This window comes from Hemitrygon akajei, chromosome 6 (genome assembly GCF_048418815.1).
Source record: "Hemitrygon akajei chromosome 6, sHemAka1.3, whole genome shotgun sequence".
Lineage (NCBI taxonomy): Eukaryota > Metazoa > Chordata > Chondrichthyes > Myliobatiformes > Dasyatidae > Hemitrygon > Hemitrygon akajei.
This window is the reverse complement of record NC_133129.1, coordinates 134,462,534-134,482,676: the sequence shown is the minus strand read 5'-3', so window position 1 is coordinate 134,482,676 and position 20,143 is coordinate 134,462,534. Positions and strand designations below refer to the sequence as shown.

Sequence of the window (20,143 nt, the reverse complement as noted above, 5' to 3'; positions counted from 1 at the left end):
GGCCTCATTGGTCCTTGGCCTATATGAGCATGATAGGCAGTGTTCAGTGATCCCACTTCATTCTATTCTCAAGTGTTTTAAGGCACTCTTATGTTCTGCTATCCTGGTCTTCAATGCCTTTCAGTTTCACCAATATAAGCTTTTTGGTTTGGTGGTAGAGGTTTGGAGTACACAGCTCCCTGACACAATTCTTTAGGTGTCACTTTGCTTAACCTTTTCCTTATTGTGTCCTCACTTTTTGCTATTAACTGGACACCATATTTTTGGCAAATTCATCTTAGCTTTTCAGTTAAGCTGCCACTGTATGGCACAATATCCGGAGCACCGTCACATGAAAGCAGCATCCATAACCAAGGACCCCCATCATCCAGGTCATGCTCTCTTCTCACTACTACCATTGGGCAGAAGGTACAGAAGTGGGTATTACCCTGTTTCAGAACAGGTATTACACAACCATAGGCTCTTGAACCTAAATGCTGAACTGACTCCTCAACATATAGAGTCACTTTCAAGTACTCAACAACTCATGTTCTCTGTATTATTTATTTATTTCATTATTTTCGTGATTTGACTTCTTTTGCAGATTGGTTGTTTGTCAATCATTATGTATAGTTTTTCATAAATTCTATATTATTTCTTTTTTTCCTGTAAATATTTGCAAGAAAATGTATCTCAAGGTAGTATATGGGTAACATATGTATATGTATTTAGATAATAAATTTACTTTGAATAATTGTGATGGAGGTGTTGCTGCCTATCCTTATTGATTGCAGTCTGCTAGTCTGAAAATCAAGGATCCAGTGGCAGAGGGAGGTGTTGACTCCCAGGGTCTGAACTTTTGTGATGAGTTTGCGTGGAATGATAGCATTGAAGGCAGAGCTGTAGTCAATAAACATTAGCCTGATGTAGGTGTATTTACTGTCCAGATGCTCCAGAGGTGAGTGTAGGGGGATTATCTTGGAAGAAATTAAAATGTAAAATATGCAAATACAACTGTAAGTAATTCATATAGTTTATAATATCAGTCCTTGACCCAAAACATTGCCTATTCCTTTGCCTCCGTTGCTGTGGTCTGATCCACAGAGTTTTCCAGCGGGCTGGTTTGGTGCAAGCACCTGCAGTCTTTTGAATAAAATCATTATTATATGGTGACACAATGGGGCATTTTGGGGCATACAAGAAATGGTATCAGAAGAAATGTCATATAAAATAAAGTATTAAAATTAGAAGGCTACTGTGGATTTGGAAACTAAATGTGAAATTATCTGCTATTGTGTAGATTCCCTGTGGTCAGAAAGCAGTAGCACGACTGGTACTCCTTACATCCAAATTAAGTGATTTTCCCATATCCAATTGCTGAGCTAGAAATCATTTTCAGATTACTAAGTCTCACTGCTGAACTTCTGATCTTCTGCTGTTCCACACCCCCCCCCCCCCCAACCGACCTTCCAAATGCTGACTTCTGATTACCATCAGCCTCTCGGTCCTGCATGCCAAGCTACTTCCAGCTTCTGCAAATGAACACTTGCACAAAGCCTTAACATCTGGTCCAGAGGATGACAATATTACATACTCACTGATCTTCCTCATATTAAAGGAACAAGTTTATGAACTATATTTTTATTTCACAAGATAAATGGAAAGACAGAAGCATATAACAGAATGCTAAAATATTTTTTCCTAATCCCGTTAGGATTCCTCACCCAACAAACTGACAGCACAAGCATCAATGATGTTTCGCGCGCTAACTCCTCGATTGGAGGGAGGCCGTCTTCAAACTGCCACATCAATTGCAAATGTAAAGAAGATATATTGATTGAAGAAAGCTTTTAACATTCAGATATTGTATTTAAGTAACACATCATTTCATATTATCACACAATGTTCTTATAAGTAAATATTTGAGTAATAAAATGTTTATTACAGTATATAAATTTTTTAAACAATTTCTTTATTTAGCCAAGTCTTTGTCCATTTTATCTTTATAGACAGATTTGGTGGAATCATGTATGTAAGTGTGTTTTATTTATTTGGCTGAAGCTGATGCATGGATAATACAGGTAACACCCTCCCCCCCTCCATGTTACAGTTATTTGGTTTACAGAAATTTGCCATTATAGAATTCACAGATCATTGCCCAAAATGTTGAGGTACAGAATAAAATTCTTTGTAATGGAATTTAGCTGCGGGAAATAAACACAGTGAAAGAAATAACAAATGTCACTTTTTAGCATTTAAATCTGTGGGGCAATAAGATTTGGATATGATGTCACTGCGTTGACTGGATTGGCGGTCACAGCTGAGTCCTCTGCCATGCCCTCCCCAGATCAGGGACTCGTGGGAAGATATCTCACAGTGCAGTACTGCCACACTGTTTATCTATAGGTTATTTTCTCTGACCCATTCCATTGTGGGGTGTAGCAATAGCCATGGCCATCTTATTAAAGTAATTACTGTCTTTACTCCACTTCTTCTGTCACTGTACTTTGACCCATTAGCTACCCCCACGTTCCTCCTTCACCATCTTTTTCTCACCATGAACCCTGATCCTCAAATGGCATCCCCTTCCCTGATATCTCATTATCTAAATTCTTCACTAATTCATGAGCTTCTTACATCAGAAAGAATGCCTTGTGATAAATAGTGCAGCAGCTTTGCACTCTGAGATGTCTTCACATAGCCTCAGACTGGAGAGGGTGTGGCTAAGGAAGGACTCGGTTGTGACTACCAGCCCATTTGACACAGTAAATCATATCGCAATCCACAGTGTTGAGTGACTAAAAATAAAAAATTGCAAAATTTATTGTTTCTTCCATATGATGCTTGTCCAGTCATGAGTCTAATGGCCTTAAATAACAATGGTGAGTTACCTTGTCATTGCCATTAAAATGGTTTAATATGAGAAACATCCTGTAGGAATGGGACAACACGGAAGCATGGTGGTTAACGTGACGCTATTACAGCTCTGGGTGCCAGAGTTCGGAGTACAGCTCTGTAAGAAAGCTTGTATATTCCAGGTGCTCCAGTTTCCTCCCACAGTACAAAGATGTACCCATTAGTAGGTTAATTGGTCATTGTAAATTGTCGTGTGATTAGGTAAGGGTTAAATAGTGGGTTGCTGGGCAGCACAGCTCATAGGTCTGGAAGGGCCTGTTCTGTGCTGTATCTCTAAATAAATAGATGTTTTTCCATTTGTTTTGTGAGATTCATTGGGAAAAGAGGGTTTAATGTTTACAGACAGGTACAATATGGTTATTCTTTTTTGGAATGCATTTCCTCCATAATGGGGGTGGGGGGTCACCTGTATAAACAACTAAATGTATTATGCTAATTGATTTCCCCGCTCACTCTACATAATGAAAAAACGAAAAACAACATTTTTCTCTTATAAACAGTCACCAGCTGAATGTTCCCCTTTCATATCATACAGCATTCTGACAGGAAAATATTTCACCATTTCTTTATCACTTGATTAGAAGCCAGAACTGCTTGTCATTGTCTGGACTGTAATGTTTCAAAAAAGGCAATTTACCACTTTCTCACAGGTATAAAGGGATTTACAATAAATCCTAATTCTTGCCATTACCTCACATACGCTGTGATTATATATGTGTAACAAGACTTTAGTCAACAGATAGAACTGTCTCAAGGTTCCCCTCTGGCAAGTGTTCTTTGTGACCAATTTGAGACAAAAGGTAATAAACCTTAATTAACCTAAATTAAATGAATCTTACATTTCTACATAATGTGTATGTGAACAGTGCATGAACTGTGTAAAACTGTGGCTAGTGAATTTACATTCCTTAAATATATTCTACATAAAAAATGTAAGCTTTTGCTGACTGGTAACACTGTCTAATACTCCTGAAGCATGGTTGTGGGTTTAATTCCACCACAGAGTTAAACAGGAAATTCAGGCAAATACTTCAATATGGTCGCAGAGGCATGACAATATTGAAAGGGCTTATCCAGAAATTTAGTCATGCAGTCATATGTTCAATATGTGCCATACTATTGAATTTGTGCACATAATCAAACATAGATTTCAATCAGTAACTAATTTTGACTGTGTTCCATTACTTGAGTTGTTCTGGTAACTTCCATGAGTGTCAAATTCCTTTTCAGGGAATACCTAGAGCGTGCAAGTCAAACATCAATTATTGTGTTCAGTTGGAAGCTTCCCTGAGAATTAAATGTTAAGAGAAATGTTATAACACAGGGTGAATCACAAGTGGATCTTGGTATCAATTAGCCATCTCTACAATGGGTGTCCACAATGAAGAGGGAATGGAAGGGACCTGAAATAACAGTACACAAGGGTTCTGACCAACAGACAATTCCTCCTGGGCTTTTCAGCAGCCATGCTCCTTCCTCTAAACTTCTTTTTTTTAAAAAAGTACACACACGGGCTGACATTTTGAGTCAGGAGTGATGTGTATCTGATGCATTTTTTGAGGTAGAGATGATACATGGAAATGAAAATTTAATTTCACTCTGAACTTGTTACCCCTGGGTCATTCCATACACTACTAGCAAATATATATCACATTGAATTAGTTGCTCATCCCAAGTTACATCCCTGTTGTTGCTAATTAAAGACATTGAAATTAATTTCCTTCCATCCGAACAAAGGCTATTGGAAATGCTCAATTACAATCATGAGCCTAGAACTATTCAGAAATTACAAACTCATTCAACTGGTGGTTAACGCTATCTATCCTGTAAATGCACTTATTATCTCTCTCTTGCAAAATTGTGTTTGTTATATTTCAATGTCACACCAAAGAGGTAGATAATTGTAACACCCTGGGAAAGGTTTCACTGCTAACGTAATGCTTTTTCTGTAGCAGCAGTATTTGGGTTATGGCTAGAAATAACGGGGGATTTGGAATGTGGGCCGTCCAATGAAGGGAGTGTTTATTCTTATTGTGTGCCTGCGACTGAGGTGATCTGGGTCTTTTGTTCAGTGGAAGATGAGGAGAGAAGATGCCAGAAAGGAGAGGTTGTAGACACCAGAAAGGAGTGGACTTGGAATGGGGCCAGGAGTTGACGAAGCCGAGGGAAATTGATGGAGGACCAGCGGAGGGAAACAATGAGCTCCAACTTGTGCACATTAGACAATTGTGCACATTCATTAAAATGGCCCTTTTCTTTTTGCTTTACTTTACTAACCTTTTAGTCAAATTAAGAATTATAAAACTAAATCATTTAATTGCATATCTGTTATTTCGTGGTACTGACTTGTAACAGGGTAACACATCACGCAGCATCCACAGGAACAAGAGGTTTGCACCTCAATCTCATACATTTGGTGGGGCCAGAGATTGTCTTCCCTAGATGTATGCAGTCGACAGAACCTGAGGGTTACAGTAATGGGGGCTCATCCAGGATTGATTCCGTTTGATGCTGTGTGATTGCCCTGAGCACTGAATCAGTGGGTTGTGTGTTTACGTCTGCACTAAACTTTTGTCCAGTAAAGCGTTTATGATATGTGGGTATGGCTGCTGCCAGGGTTGAGCAGTGATGTCCATCCACAGGGTTACCAGTAATGAATCTGCGGGCATTGAGTGGGGTAGATATTTATCATCCTGGTGAATTGTTAATTCAACTTTGAAGTACTGTTAAAGCTGTAGGCAAACTTACAATTGTGGGGCAGAGATTTGATAAAATGGTGGACACAGACTTTGTTTCAGCTCAGACTAGCACTGACGTAAAGACAGTGGAACTGCCTAGTACTATTGGAGGCCCAGGAGAGGGGATCTGTGGACTGTCCATACTTTCCCGGAGGAGGAGAATGTAAGGGAGCAGGCCAAATCGTAAGTCGAGTTTCCTATAGCTGGGGGTGGAGACTTCAAAGACAGGGTTCTCTCATTTCTGCTTAGCGAAGGAAGGAGTGGTCTGATTTGGAATGTCTAATGAGAGTACCTGTCCCCCAATGAAGAGTGGGAATTTGAAGTTAGTATCCGCCCTTACCTCTCTGGTGAATAAATGGAAAAATGCCTAGGGTTAAAGTCTCAGCTATGGTAGGCTCCACCTGTTCTCAGGAACAAAGCCCCCCCCCCCCCAAGGGGAAGAGGAGTATGATACTTGGGCGGAGCAGACCTCGCAGTTGTTAAATGAGTGGCAGTGCTCTGATGACATAAAACAACAGCGATTGTTTGAAAGTTTGAGTGGGCGGGCTGCTGATGTAGTGAGAGCTGTAAAGGCACAAAACCCCCTTGCCACTTCTGTGGCCTACATGCAAGCACTAGAGGTGGTGTTTGGTGTGACAAGAAGCCCAATGGAGCTCATGATGGGGTTACAGAACATGTGTCAGGAGAAGGGGAAGAAGCTTTCTGCCTACATCTTTCAGCTAGATAGGCAGCTAAATAGCTTGCGGCACAGAGGGGCCATTCAGGCAGCTGAGTTAAGGATGGACCAAATAGCGTAAGGTGCCCAGTCCCAGAACCTGATCGCTTGGCATCTCTGACTGTCTCTTAATACACACCACCTTCCCTCGTTTGTTGAGCTAATCAAAGAAGTACGAGGAGGAGAATGTGTCAGAGGCACGGGAGGCCATTGTCAGCAGGGTACAGTCCTTGGTAGAGGTCCCCTGCAGTGAAGTAATCACGGATAGCCTGCCCCAGGGAATGGTAGAGGAGATTGTGGCAGAGTTGAGAACTGAGATGTCCTGGTTGTTATCTACAGAGTGTAGCCCCTACCGCTTTGGGGAGCTATGTCACTGCCTGTACACATGGGTTGGACTTTGTGCTTTGCATAAAGGGTTGGCAAATTATCTCAATGTCATCAGGACATGTCTAAATTTGTTGGGAGGAGAGTGTAACACCCTGAGAAAGGTTTCACTGCTAATGTAATGATTTTTTTTCTGTAGCAGCAGTGTTTGGGTTATGGCTAGAGATAACGGGGGCTTTGGAATGTGGGCTGTCCCATGAAGGGAGTGTTTCTTGTTGTGTGCCTGAGACCGAGGTGATCTGGGTCTTTTGTTTGGCGGAAGATGGGGAGAGAAGGCGCCAGAAAGGAGAGGCTGTAGACACCAGAACGGAGTGGACTTGAAGTGGGACTGCGTGTCCACAAAGTTTGGGGAAATTGATGGAGGACCAATGGAAGAGAAACCGTGAGCTCCAACTTGTGCACATTAGATTGTTTCATTAAAATGGCCCTTATCTTTTTGTTTTACTTTACTAACCCTTTAGTCAAAATAAGAATTATAAAACTAAATAGTTTAATTGCTTTTGGTGTACTGTCTGTTATTTCGTGGTACAGATTTGTAACGGTAACACATCACACAGCATCCACACAAACAGGAGGTTTAACACCTCAATCTCATACGTTTGGTGTGGCCAGAGATTGTCTTTCCTAGACTTAACGCAGCCAACAGAACCTGAGGGTTACATAACTCTTATCGCACTTATCTTTCTCTTGTAACGAGTCCAGTTTGCTATATTTCAAATGCCGCACCAAAGGAGGATATAATTATTGACAAACGTGACTCAATACCGTCGGGGCTCCTGGTTGAACATGAGACATTAAAAGCTCAATGAAGATTCTCGGATGTGGACCTCCGGAAGGGCAGCCTGTATTATTATTTGCGGGTGGCCGGTCGACCCGCCCATGTTCTGATGACAGAACCATGGACGGTTTGGCTCCGCCCTGCCAGTCCGGCCCACGGCTCGTTTTCTCCGTTGACCTGATCGTCATGAAAAGCGGGAGCCGGAAGTGGCAGGAGCAATAGAAAATAGTTTGAAATCTTGTTAAGGTCATGGAGTTTAATGAAGAGACACTGAAGAGCCAGTTAGGCAAGGTGAGAGAGACCCACAGGGAGAGCCAGCGCGACCGAGAGTACAAGCAGGAGAGGGACAAACACTGGAACGCGGAGCTACGGGGGCCGGCAGTCTGGTGTTAGAGTGTGTGGCAGTGGGAGGGAGCGAGAGAGAGAGAGAGTCGCCGATGCAGAACCTTACTCAGATTCTCACTGAACATTTCTTTTTTCAGTATAAATTCCGGGATCTGACTATCAAGGAACTGAAACATATGCACCAAAAATTCCCTGATCTTAAATCATCACTGGACACATACAGTAAGCTCTTCAATTGTTTCATTCCTCTGATTGTATTCTCTGTTCTATGTAAGTTTGTGATATAAACACCCACTGCATTTTGGCTGAGGGAACGAAAAAATAGTGAAGGGGAGGGTTGCTTAATATAGGTCATTTCTTGAAAAATATGTTCACGGATGGCAAGAATAATTTAATCGGTAGTTTCTAGATTTGGATAACTAGGGAAATTTTTTGTTCTTTACCTAGTAGTCTAGGATGGAAACGGATATGAAGAATTGATACAAGAATAAAGACGTTTAGTATTATAAGCAGTGCGATTCTAAACACAAACCACCGTTCTTACCCAAATTGTGTTTATGATAAAATTGTTTTCTGACGTGCAGGTAATTCTGGCTGCTGTATCTTACTTACACAATTTCTCTACCTGAGCTTTGACTTTCTCAACATATTAGAAAACAAAGTTTCAAAACCAACAAATATTAGTCCTCGGAGATTGATCCTGATGTCCCTTAATTAGGTGCCAATGGGATGCTGGATGGCAGATTACACCTTCATTTGCAAAAGTTACTTATGTCCAATTTATTAGAGACTGATCAGTTACGATGTAATTTGTGCCTCATCCCAGACATGAATATCGTTTTAGTAAGGTCACCTATAGCATCTTCCTGCAAGGTTGTTCCTTTAAGAGGACTGCTCATTTGTCTTCCCCATATTTATTGACTATATTTGTTCATGATTGAAAAGGCTACAAAATTGAAAAAGTGTTCAAGCTCCCTCATTACCGTTTGTCATTCAAGCTAATTGCATATTCATATCTTTGTAATTTCGAAGTATTTTGATTAGCATACTGAGTAAATGATTTGTTTAGTTGAAAGGAAGGTAGGAGACAAGGAAGTATATGCAACCACTTTCAGCCGGAAATGCCAGGTGGGTGATCCACCTTTCTTTCCTCATTGGTTACATCGCAGAAGGCTTCCCTCAGCCAATTGGATTCACCTTGCATAACAAGAAATGTCAGAACACACAGCAAAGGCTGTGGGCTTGCAATAGAAACTGAAAATTCTGGAAGCACTCAGTAGTCAAACAGCATCTATATAAAGACGCAGTTAACGTTTTGGGTTTTAGACCTTTCATCAGAATGGGTGTTAACAATATCCTAGTTTTGGTGAAGTGTGTTTCTTGTTTCAATAGGTACATTTAATGTCAGAGTAATATATATAATACATCCTGAAATTCTTTTTCTTTGCAAACATCCACAAAAACAGAGTGCCCCAAAGAATGAATGACTGTTAAACATTAGAGCCCTAAAGCCCCCACCAGCACCTCCTCCCATGCAAATGCAGCAGCAAGGCAGTGACACCACTGCCCCCACCAGCAAAAAAAGCATAGGCGCCCCCACTGAGCACTCAAGCATGCAGCAAAGCATTAATAAAGACACAGACTTACAGAACCAAAGACTACTCGTTCATCCAGTAATTCGACATAGCACAGCTTCTCTCTCTCCCTAATAAGGGAAAAAGAGGTACAGCGAGAGGGGAGACATAACAAACAACTTGCTGATTTATGATGTTAAAAGTCTGTTGTGTCACTTTTTCTGAGTTCTGTGCCCAGAGAGTTGGCCCCAAAAATGGCTGCTGCTCCCTCTGTTCCCACGGCACTTTTAGTCAGGTGCATCGGCCTTGAATCAGACCGTCCCCAGAGCCATGAAAATCTGGCACTCTGAAGGCGTGCTAGTTTTCCAGACCTGAAATGTTAAGTATTTCGCCTTCCACAGATAATGCATTTTCTTTATTTCATTTCAGATTTCCTGCTTCTGCCTTAAAAAAATAACATGGCAACCACTGATGTACATTTGTATGAAAAGCATTGTGGCTAAGTACTGGCCCACTAGCCTTTTCATTAGTAAAGTGACACAAGGGGTCATTGATTCTGCTAGACTAGTAATTCATTTTAAAATCTTTTTATTAATTATTATTGAAGAGTAACAGAAAAGATACATTGAGTCAATCTGTCATTATATACAATAAAGAATTAAATTAGCAAATAACTAATTAACAAAGCTAAGCAATATATCAATAATATTAAGAGAAAATAAAGTGTTAAGAATATTTTTTTGAAATAAAAAATAGGGAAAAAAAACCCCCTACTAACTAAAAAAAAACCCATTGGAGCACTACCCCGGAGCTATACATCATACAAGCTTCCATAAAAAAAATACCAATCCGCCAACTCAAATTCATTTAAAAAATAAATTGGAAGGAAACCATATTAATTAACTCCAATCAAATGATAGTAGCGGGCGAATGAACCCCACCTTTTCTCAAAATCAAATCGAGAATCAAAAGTTCGACTTCTGATTTTCTCCAAACTAATGCATAACATCACCTGAGAAAACCATTGTATCAAAGTAGGAGCAGAAACATCTTTCCATTTCAACAAAATAGCCCTTCTGGCCAATAATGTAACAAATGCAATTACATGTTGGTCTGATGGAGAAATACCATGAATATATTGAGGGACTATACCAAATAAAACTGTCAATTTATTAGGTTGTAAATTAATTTTTAAAACTTTAGAAATTGTAGAGAAAATAGACTTCCAAAAATGTTTCAGTACTGAACACGACCAAAACATATGTGTCAATGTAGCTGTCTCGGTTTTACATCTGTCACACTGACTATTAACATTAGAAAACATTTTAGACAGTCTCTCCTTTGTTAAATAGTAACGATGTACAATTTTAAATTGAATTAAAGAGTGATTGGCACAGATCAAAGAAGAGTTAACCAACTTCAAAATCTGCAACAAATCTTCTGTTATCAGGGTCATGTTAAGCTCTCTCTCCCAATCTTGCTTAATCTTAAGTGAAGGGTAATTGTGCTGTTGTAACAATAAATTATAAATTTTCCCAATAAAATCCTTCACTAAAGGATTAATTTTTAAAATAATATCTAACAGGTCAGAATCTTGTATATATGGAAAATTACTTTTTTTTTGTAAGAAGTGTCTGACCTGAAGGTATTGCAGGAAATGTGAATATGAAAGAGAGTATTTAGTTACTAATTTTTCAAAAGACATCAATTGGCCATTCTGGAACAGATCCATGAAGGAATAAACCCCTTTATTCCTCTAAAAAAGAGAAGTAGGATCACTTAATGAAGGTTTAATTAAATAATTTCAATAAATTAAACTAAAAAGTTTAAATATTTTAAGATTAAAAAAGTAAAGAAACTGGAACCAAATTTGTAATGACTGCTTAATCACAGGATATGAATTTAAATTAGTAATTTTGGCCAGTTGTACAGGTAAAGAAGCTCCTAATAATGAGGTTAAGTGAAACTGTTTCACAGCATTCAATTCCAAATCAGTCCACGGAGGTTGTTCCTCTCTATCAGCCCAATATAACCAAAAACACATATAACGTATATTGACAGACCAATAATACATTCTTAAATTAGGCAAAGTAAGACCTCCATTTTTTTCTAATTTTTGTAAATGATATTTACCAATTCTTGGTCTTTTATTATTCCAAACAAAAGATGAAATAATGGAGTCAACCTGATCGAAGAACTTCTTAGTTATAAAAAGAACGATATTTTGAAATACATATAAAAATTTCAGTAAAATCATCACCTTAACTGCATGAATTCGGCCGACTAATGAAAGTGTAAGTGGATTCCATCTACAAAATAACTGCTTCATAAAATCCACTAAAGGAACCAAATTAGCTTCATAAAGGTCCTTATGATGTTTAGTGATAATAATACCTAAATATTTAAAGGAGCCCGTAACTCTAAAAGGAATGTCATCCTATATAGAAGCTGGATCATTTAGGGGAAATAATTCACTTTTATGAAGGTTTAGTTTATATCCCGAAAACTTTCCAAAGTCGTTTAGTAGTTTCAATAAACTAGGAATGGATTCTTCAGGATTCGAAATATAAACTAAGAGATCATCAGCATAAAGAGAGATCTTATGAACAGTCCCATTTATGAAAATTCCATGAATATCTTTAGCTTCACGAAGTGCAATAGCTAAGGGTTCTAGCACCAAATTAAATAATAATGGACATCCTTGTCTTGTACCCCGTGAAAGTTGAAAAAAAGATCTGCAATTGTTAGTAATAACTGTAGCTATGGGGCTTTTATATATCATTCTAATCCACTTATTAAAGTTAATACCAAAGCCGAATTTCTCTAAAACACTAAATAAGTATTTCCATTCAACTCTGTCAAATGCCTTTTCAGCATCAAGAGAGACAACACATTGAGGAGTCTTGGAAAAGGATGAATATATAACATTTAACAGTCTCCAAACATTAGAGAAGGAATAAAGGCCTTTTACAAAACCTGTTTGGTCTTGAGAGATAATTTTAGCTAGAAAATTCTCTAGCCGATTAGCCATTATTTTTGAGAGAATTTTAGCATCCACATTTAATAAAGAAATAGGTCTATATGAAGCACAGTCAGTTGAATCTTTATCTTTCTTAAGAATTAAAGGAAAGGAAGCTTCATAAAATGTGGGAGGTAACTCTCCTATCAAAAAAGAATCTTTAAGCATTTCCAACATATATGGAGAGAGCAATTTTTCAAATGTTTTATAAAATCCTACAGAATAACCATCCAGTCCAGGAGCTTTACCTGATTGCATTGAAAAAATAGCTTTCTATATTTCACTTTCAATAATAGGAGCATCAAGAGTTTGTTGATCTTCAACAGAAATTCGAGGAAAATCAATCTTTTGTTAAAAGGCATTCATTTTAGAGGAATCAAATGGAAACTGAGATTTATAAAGTTCAATATAAAAATCTTGAAAAGTTTTATTAATATCTTCATAATTACATGCTAAACTACTATCTCCCTCATGAATTTTTAAAATTTATCTTTTAGCTTTGGCTGCTTTTAATTGAGATGCTAATAGCTTATTATTTTTATCTCCAGACACATAAAATTGACTTTTCAATTTAAGCAAATTTCCTTCAATAGGATAAGTTAATAATAAATTATATTGTGATTGGAGTTTAACTCTTTGTTTGAATAAATCAATGTTAGGAGAGATTGTATAAATATTATCCAAGTCTTTAATTTGTTTGGAAATCTTATCTAACTACCGGTAGTCTTGCTAGACTAGTAAAGGACAAATTAGTGACTTTGAACTGAAGATCTTCAATGTGGTGTGACAGGAGATTGGTAAACAAAATTGGAATGTGTAGCCTGCAGGGTAAAATGTTACTAAGGATTAGTTAATGGACAAATCAGTTGGAATGAATATGCCATTTTCAGATTGACAAGCTTTGTTGAGTGGGCTGTTATTGGGTGGGTGGGTTTAGTATCCCGCGGTTTACCTCCTTGCTAACCAGTGCCACAGCAACTGGTTTGACTGTCCAATGATGGATAATGTGAAAGAAACAGAAAGCAGTGCTTATGTAACATCTCAGGACTGTTTCATCGGGCAAGATAACAATAATCAACGTGTATGATTTCTGCATTTTTGGCAGGAAATGGTTATGGTCAGTCAGTTGGTGTAGATTCAGAAAGAAGATGAGCATCATGTTTGTGAAAAAGAAGCATTGCTTTGTGGTGAAAGCATAGAATGAGATACTGCACTCTCAACTAAACGTTTTTCCTCTGGAAATTGTGAGCTTCTTGCAGATTGAAAGAAGACTTGTGTTTAAATTACAGCTTTCACTGATGGATCCCAGAAAGATTTGTTGAACATAGTTGGAACCATCCCTATCCGATATCAAGGTAAGCCCTTCCCCGTATTAGAGAGAGGAAATTTATTTATTTATGTGTTCAGCGCGGTATAGGTCCTTCCAGTCCTTTGAGCCGCACTACCCAGCAGCCCCCGATTTAACCCTAGCCTAATCACGGGACAATTTTACAATGACCAATTAACCTACCAGCTGGTACGTCTTTGGACTGTGAGAGGAAACTGAAGCACCCAGAGGAAGCCCACTCTTTCATGGTGAGAACATAAAAAATCCTTACAGGCAGTGGTGGGAATTGAACCCGAGCCAGAGGTACTGTAAAGCGTTGTGCTAACCACTACACTACTATGCTGCCTCTATTCTTGCTAGTTATTGAGGATCTCCTCCCTGCCAGAACCACAAGTCCAATACTAAGGTGAGCCTTTGTCTATCAGCTGAAAACTGTTATAGCTTCACAATCTGATATTGGTACTAAGTGTGTAGTAGATTATACTAAAGGAAAAGTATTCGTTAAGATGGGTATTACCAGTTGTGTGCTATTCGTTTAATACATCCTCTCTTGTTTCTCCTATTGAGAGCAAGATATCTGTATCAACTTTTACTTTTTCCAGTTTTCTTTCTACCCTCAAGGTTTTGTTCATTTTGTGCTTATAATACAAAAACCTGAAAGGCCATCCTGTGTTACTGAAATCCTAAATTCTTGTTTGGTGAAAGGTGAATTGTTGAACTGTGAATAATATTTTGCACATTCTGAAACACTGGTTAAGATGAAATGAGATAAGCCTCTAATTTTACCTAATATAATTTCAATGCAAATCAATCATTCAAGTCAAGATGGTGTTCTTAAGCTGCTATTACAACTTCATCCCTTTAGTTTTTGTTAAGTTGATTACCTACCAAAACCCAAGGCAGTCATATAACACTACAGCGCAGAAACAGCCCTTCAGCATCTAATCCATGCCTAACTATTACTCTGCCAAGTCCCATTGACGCACACCTAGACCATAGCCTATACCCCTCTCATCCATGTACTTATCCAAACTTCTCTTAAATGTACCAATCAACCCTGCATCTGCTACTTCTGCAAGCAGCTCGTACCAAAGTTATCCTTGGGGTTCCCGTTCACTCTTAACCTATGACCTCTAGTCCTAGTCGCACTCAACCTCTGTCAAAAGCATCTGCTTGCATGTACTTTATCCACATCCCTCATAATTTTGGTAGTTAACGTGATTGAGATAAACTTCCTACAGAAATACTATCGTGGAAAATCCATTTCCAATCAGATGAAAAATCACCTGAGATTTGCTTTGCTTGATTTTGATAAACAATTTAATTTCAATTTATTTTATTCTATCTTGCCCTAAATGTTCTTTTAACTAAATGTTTTCTTGAATATAACAAATCTCTAGTATTTCCATAGCATTTCAGTAAAACATAATGGTCACTGTGAATAATTTTTATTGATCCGCAAGACCTGAAATCATGAATAGTAAACATTGTTACATTCTTCGAAGATGTAAACATAGTGATCGGTTCAACTTGCTGCCTGTAGGTGCCACAGACATAACGGAGTTGTGATTGACACAATATCCTAAACCTTCAGACAGTGCACTATTGGTGGAGCTATAAGAATGGTATCCAAATCAGGAAAAGGTACTCTGAAAGAACATTTTCATTCTCCATCTGAATGCTATGAAATTAACAAAAAGAGCAAACTGCATTTAAGTAATAGTTGCCACAGGTCTCTCACAGTCAATAAGAGACAAAAAAAAAATTTCTCCAGTAGTCATTTCTGAGATTTGTATAAAATTTGTCCCTGCTCATTCCAAAATTCAGTGGACAATTGGTTGCATGGCCCAGACCAAGCATTACTTGACTCTGACTGTATGGATTTTTGGGATTGAAAGAGTTTATTTAATTTTTTTTTCATTATATATTGTTAATATGAGATGAGAAATTATTACAGCTTTGTTCCATGTGAAGCATCGACTTTATTATTCTGGATTCCAGGTATCATTGTTAGTTTGATAATTATGAAAATTTTTAGATTGCAAGTTTTTTTTTGGTGGAGGTGTAAATTCCTTAAGGAGATATAAATGTGATTTTCTTTCCTTGATTATCTAGGATCTTCCTACAATATTCCCATTCGAATATGGATTCTTGACTCTTATCCATTTGGTCCGCCTTTGTGTTTCCTGAGACCAACATCAAAGATGGTTATACGTGTGGGAAAGCACGTGGACATGCAAGGACGTATCTATTTACCATACCTGCAGCACTGGAGTCACGTAAGAACTCAAAATCTCCAACGTCATTCTGGGTTCATCACCAGAAGGAGCAGTAAAACCAGGAAACGTAGGTGCAAGATGAGCCTATCAATGAAAACCAGCGAAGCAGGTGTACCGTATTCAGTTAGACGCCAGAGTTCAGTGCTAGTGGCAGAGTGTGGGATTTCCACTCGCAGTTTGGGAATGTGTTTGGTTTGGAGGGGAGGTTGCAATTGCAGTTGATCTGTAGGGTCTAAGGATGTGTACAAGTAATTGGTAACTGGCTAATTTTTGTCTCGTGTACTGAGATGCAGTGAACAGCTTGGTTTTGCATGCCAACCCTCCAGAATATTCCAAACATTAGCACATCGAGGTAGAACAAAAGGAAAAGGGGTATCAAAGTGCAGAATGTAGAGCTATAGTTACAGAAAAAATGCCATGCAGGTAGACAAATAAAGTTCAAGAGCCACAATGAGGTAGATAGAGAGATCAGAGAGGTCATTTTGATACTTAAGGTTTGGCAGCAATTATGCATATCGACCATTCTGAAGACCCATTCCACAGGTATGTGTATTGAGCACAAGTATTGAGCTGCACCTTAGATAGGGTAGGGTGCAAAACTGATGTTTGTCCAGAAGATTGATTACTCAATGATGAATTATGCCAAGTACTCATATCTATTGATTGAAAGCTAACAGGCACATACAAATTTGGCCATTGTCGGTATGACAGCTTGTGCTGATTACTATTTAACTAACACATAATATATAATCTGATCCAGAAAGGAACAATAAGAGAGAAAAGTAGCTACTTTGTATTTTTTTAATGTGTACTCATTGAATTCTCAAATTCTAGCCCAAGACGAATATCATTGGTTTGCTTAATGAAATGATCGCTAAGTTTGAGGAAGTAACGCCGTTGTACATGAAGTCCTCTGCTGAAGGACTGTCTTTGACAGAAGTCAACACCATTATTTCCAGTATTTCTTCAGGTTTGTCAATTCTTTTAACTCCATTTGGGTATAAACATATGGAAATTGGAAGACATTAGTCTATCTGCATCATAAGACTTTTATAATTGTTTCACTTCTTCCTCAACAATGCTTATCCATATCCTAAAATTTATCTACGACATCTAGGTCCTCTTCACCCATCCTTTTTCATGCCGTGGAGCCTTACCATTGACCAAAGGGTGCATGGACCCCAGCTTGGGACCCCCTGTCTTAGCTATCCGGCAATGGATTGTGTTTGCTTATTGACCTCTGCGTGAAAAAGTTAAATTCTCATCCTGCTGCTCTTCGTTTAAGCCCATGATATCCACGTATTGGCAAGCCATTTCAATGGTTCAATGGTTCCATTTAATATCAGAGAATGCATACAATATACAACCTGAAATTCTTACTCTCCACAGGCATCCTCAAAACAGAAGAAAAGCCTGAAGGATGAATGACAGACAAGAAAGTAAAAACCCGAAGCCCCCTGTTTCCTCTGACACATAAGTAGCATCAACCCATCTCCTCACACTCCCCATCCTAGCATAAAGTATCAGCATTCCCACCACCTGCCATGCAAGTAACAGCAAAGCCTCCAAAGAGAGACCTATAGTACATAAAAAAACTACGGTAACTGTTCACTCCAACATTTCGACGTCCCACAGGCTCTCTCTCTCTCACTAAAGAGGGAGAGATGGATATCACCCTTCCACACCGAGAGGGAAGACAGTCACTGTTTTGGTGTTACAGTCACAGTCCGAAGCTTTTATTTCGAGTTCCCCGACACAAGAATCAGCTGCAATCTCTCACTCACCATCGAGAGAGAGAGAGAACGATCGATCACTGAGTGCAGAGGCCTCTGATAGCTGCTCTTGCTGTGTTAATGTTCTGGCTGACACTGTGCTTAAGTTCACAACACGAGCGAGAATTCGTGTCCACGAGGCCACGCAAGGCCACACACCAAAGTCGCCCAACTGCAGGCTGAACCTGGACAGATGGAAAATGCGGCTGGTTGGCGAGTTCCAAGATTGGGAACGTGTGCTGTGCAGACCACAGTTTGAGGACTGCTGTAGATCAAAGACCCTGACAGGACTCCAGCCATCCTGAGGAGCAAGAATTTAACTGTTTCAGTGATGGGCTGGCAGAAGTCGCCCTCTGGTGCCATCTTTAGCTCAGCCAATAATACCATTTGTTGTTATTTTCATTGTGCACATCACTTGGAATATTGAAAACTTAAGATTTTCCATGATAATATTTCTCCATATTCTTTTTAAAAGCCTTAGATATTCAATTTGTAATATCACTTAAGTTACCTTCCTCAATGCCATCACAAATGCTTAAATGCTCACATTGACATTCTAATAGCTGATATTTCTGCTAATGGGCATAGCATTGCTTGGATGGTGAATGAAGAATATTAAAAATTCTAGTTATTCATTGCCCCTTGACAAGGAGTTACGAATGACCAATTTTTCCTGACTGGATTCTGGACTTGAATAGTCAAGTCAACTTTATACAGGGGCCCAGCTCTAGGCATTATGATCTGCTGCCTAAAAAGTGTGATCTAATTTGTTTATGAACAGTAAATCTCTTGTTTTTTACCACATACATTTTAGAAAGGGTTTTACTGTCACAATGAATGTAGGCAAAACTTAGGTCTGGAGCTGGTTAGTTGATATAAATGATCGTGGGAGTTAACTCCATTCAGTTCATGTTACACCACCTTGGTGTCTGGCTTCATGTCATGGTAACAGGACTTACAACTATTTTAGAATTCAATGTGTGCGTTAGTTTACAGCAGCCTCAGAAATGATAATCTAGTTAATAGCAATGAAGTTTTCATGTATGACATGGGATGGGAACCAAGGGGAGTTTGAATTCTGATTAAAGTAGCTGAGAATAAGGAATCTGAGTACAGATGTTAAGTGAGATCTGCAAGAAGGTCACCTGAACCTTCAGCCATTGCAGGCATTAAAGATTTTGAAAGGTCACCAGACAATATGAAAGTTGAACAGAAAAAAGATTCTGTAAAAGAGGATGCTGGAGTAGAAAGCTGATTAAAATAGGACATTTAAAAATATATATTTCCTTTCAAAATTCAATATGAAGAATAGGCATTGGTAAGGCAAAGAAAATTATCAAACTGATCGATTGTTGTTCTTCCAAGAAAGAAATCTGCCATCCTTAACTGGCCCGGCATGGTTTGTGACTCCAGGCCCACTAAAATAATTGATTCCTAACTCTCTCATCATTTCAAAGCAATTAGGGTTGAGCAATTAGAGTTCCCAAAGACCTCCACAAATTAAAAAGAAAGATATTGGTCAGTAACAAGAGATTCTAAAGATATGGAATATTTTATGCAACACATACAAATGCTAGAAGAACTCAGCAGATCAGGAAGCATCTATGGAGGGGAATAAACAGTCAATGTTTTGGGATTTATCACTCGATAGTTGTCAGTACCTTGTTGAAAGATGAGAAGAAAATAGGGAAAGGAGGTTGATTCATTTTTAATAAACAGTTTAATATGTAAGAGTAAGCCTGTATGATACAATTTTATTGATCTCAAACAGGTCTTTCTGATGTCAGCCCTCAGCCAAAAATGCAAGCTGCTGACTGGCACTCCAGCAAAGTTACAGTACTTGGAGGTGGTGATTTGGGAATGGCGTGCACCATGAGCATTCTAGCAAAGGTAAAGCAATTAATATATCTGCTCTCAGGTATAGTCCAGTTCCAGTTCTGGAATACTTCTTTTGTGGTGATACATTTTGTTTAGAGTTGGAGAAACTTCATTACGCAGGGAGTGGTCACAATGTGAAAATTGCTACCGTGTGAATTTCACAGAGTAACATGAAAGGAGAAACTCTGCGAGCACACACATTTGAAAGAGGGGTAGATTAGGGGTAGATGAAGAATGATGGGTGGAAATTGTTTGAACACCTGTCAGAACTAATTGGCTGAATGAACTATTTCAACGCTGTAAAGACAATACAAGATGATGTTTTGTTACCCCTTGCTTTTCTTTACTGTTTTACTGAAAATTGGTCATGGCTTCTGAATTTTCTTCTCTTTACTTCCCACTATTGAAGCCAAGGTTTGTTACTTTGCCTCATTACATC

General features: G+C 38.6%; 1 protein-coding gene across 1 annotated transcript in view; it reads left to right on the top strand.

Moving 5' to 3' along the window:
• The first annotated feature begins 7,637 nt into the window (after window positions 1-7,637).
• Window positions 7,638-20,143, top strand: part of uevld (UEV and lactate/malate dehyrogenase domains) — a 29,683-nt gene continuing 17,177 nt past the window's right edge. The window contains exons 1-6 of the mRNA XM_073049294.1: window positions 7,638-7,801; window positions 7,993-8,077; window positions 13,738-13,803; window positions 15,891-16,054; window positions 16,889-17,024; window positions 19,598-19,716. Coding sequence (XP_072905395.1) covers window positions 7,760-7,801; window positions 7,993-8,077; window positions 13,738-13,803; window positions 15,891-16,054; window positions 16,889-17,024; window positions 19,598-19,716 — 612 coding nt within the window. The 5' untranslated portion in view covers window positions 7,638-7,759. The remainder of the gene's footprint in view (window positions 7,802-7,992; window positions 8,078-13,737; window positions 13,804-15,890; window positions 16,055-16,888; window positions 17,025-19,597; window positions 19,717-20,143) is intronic.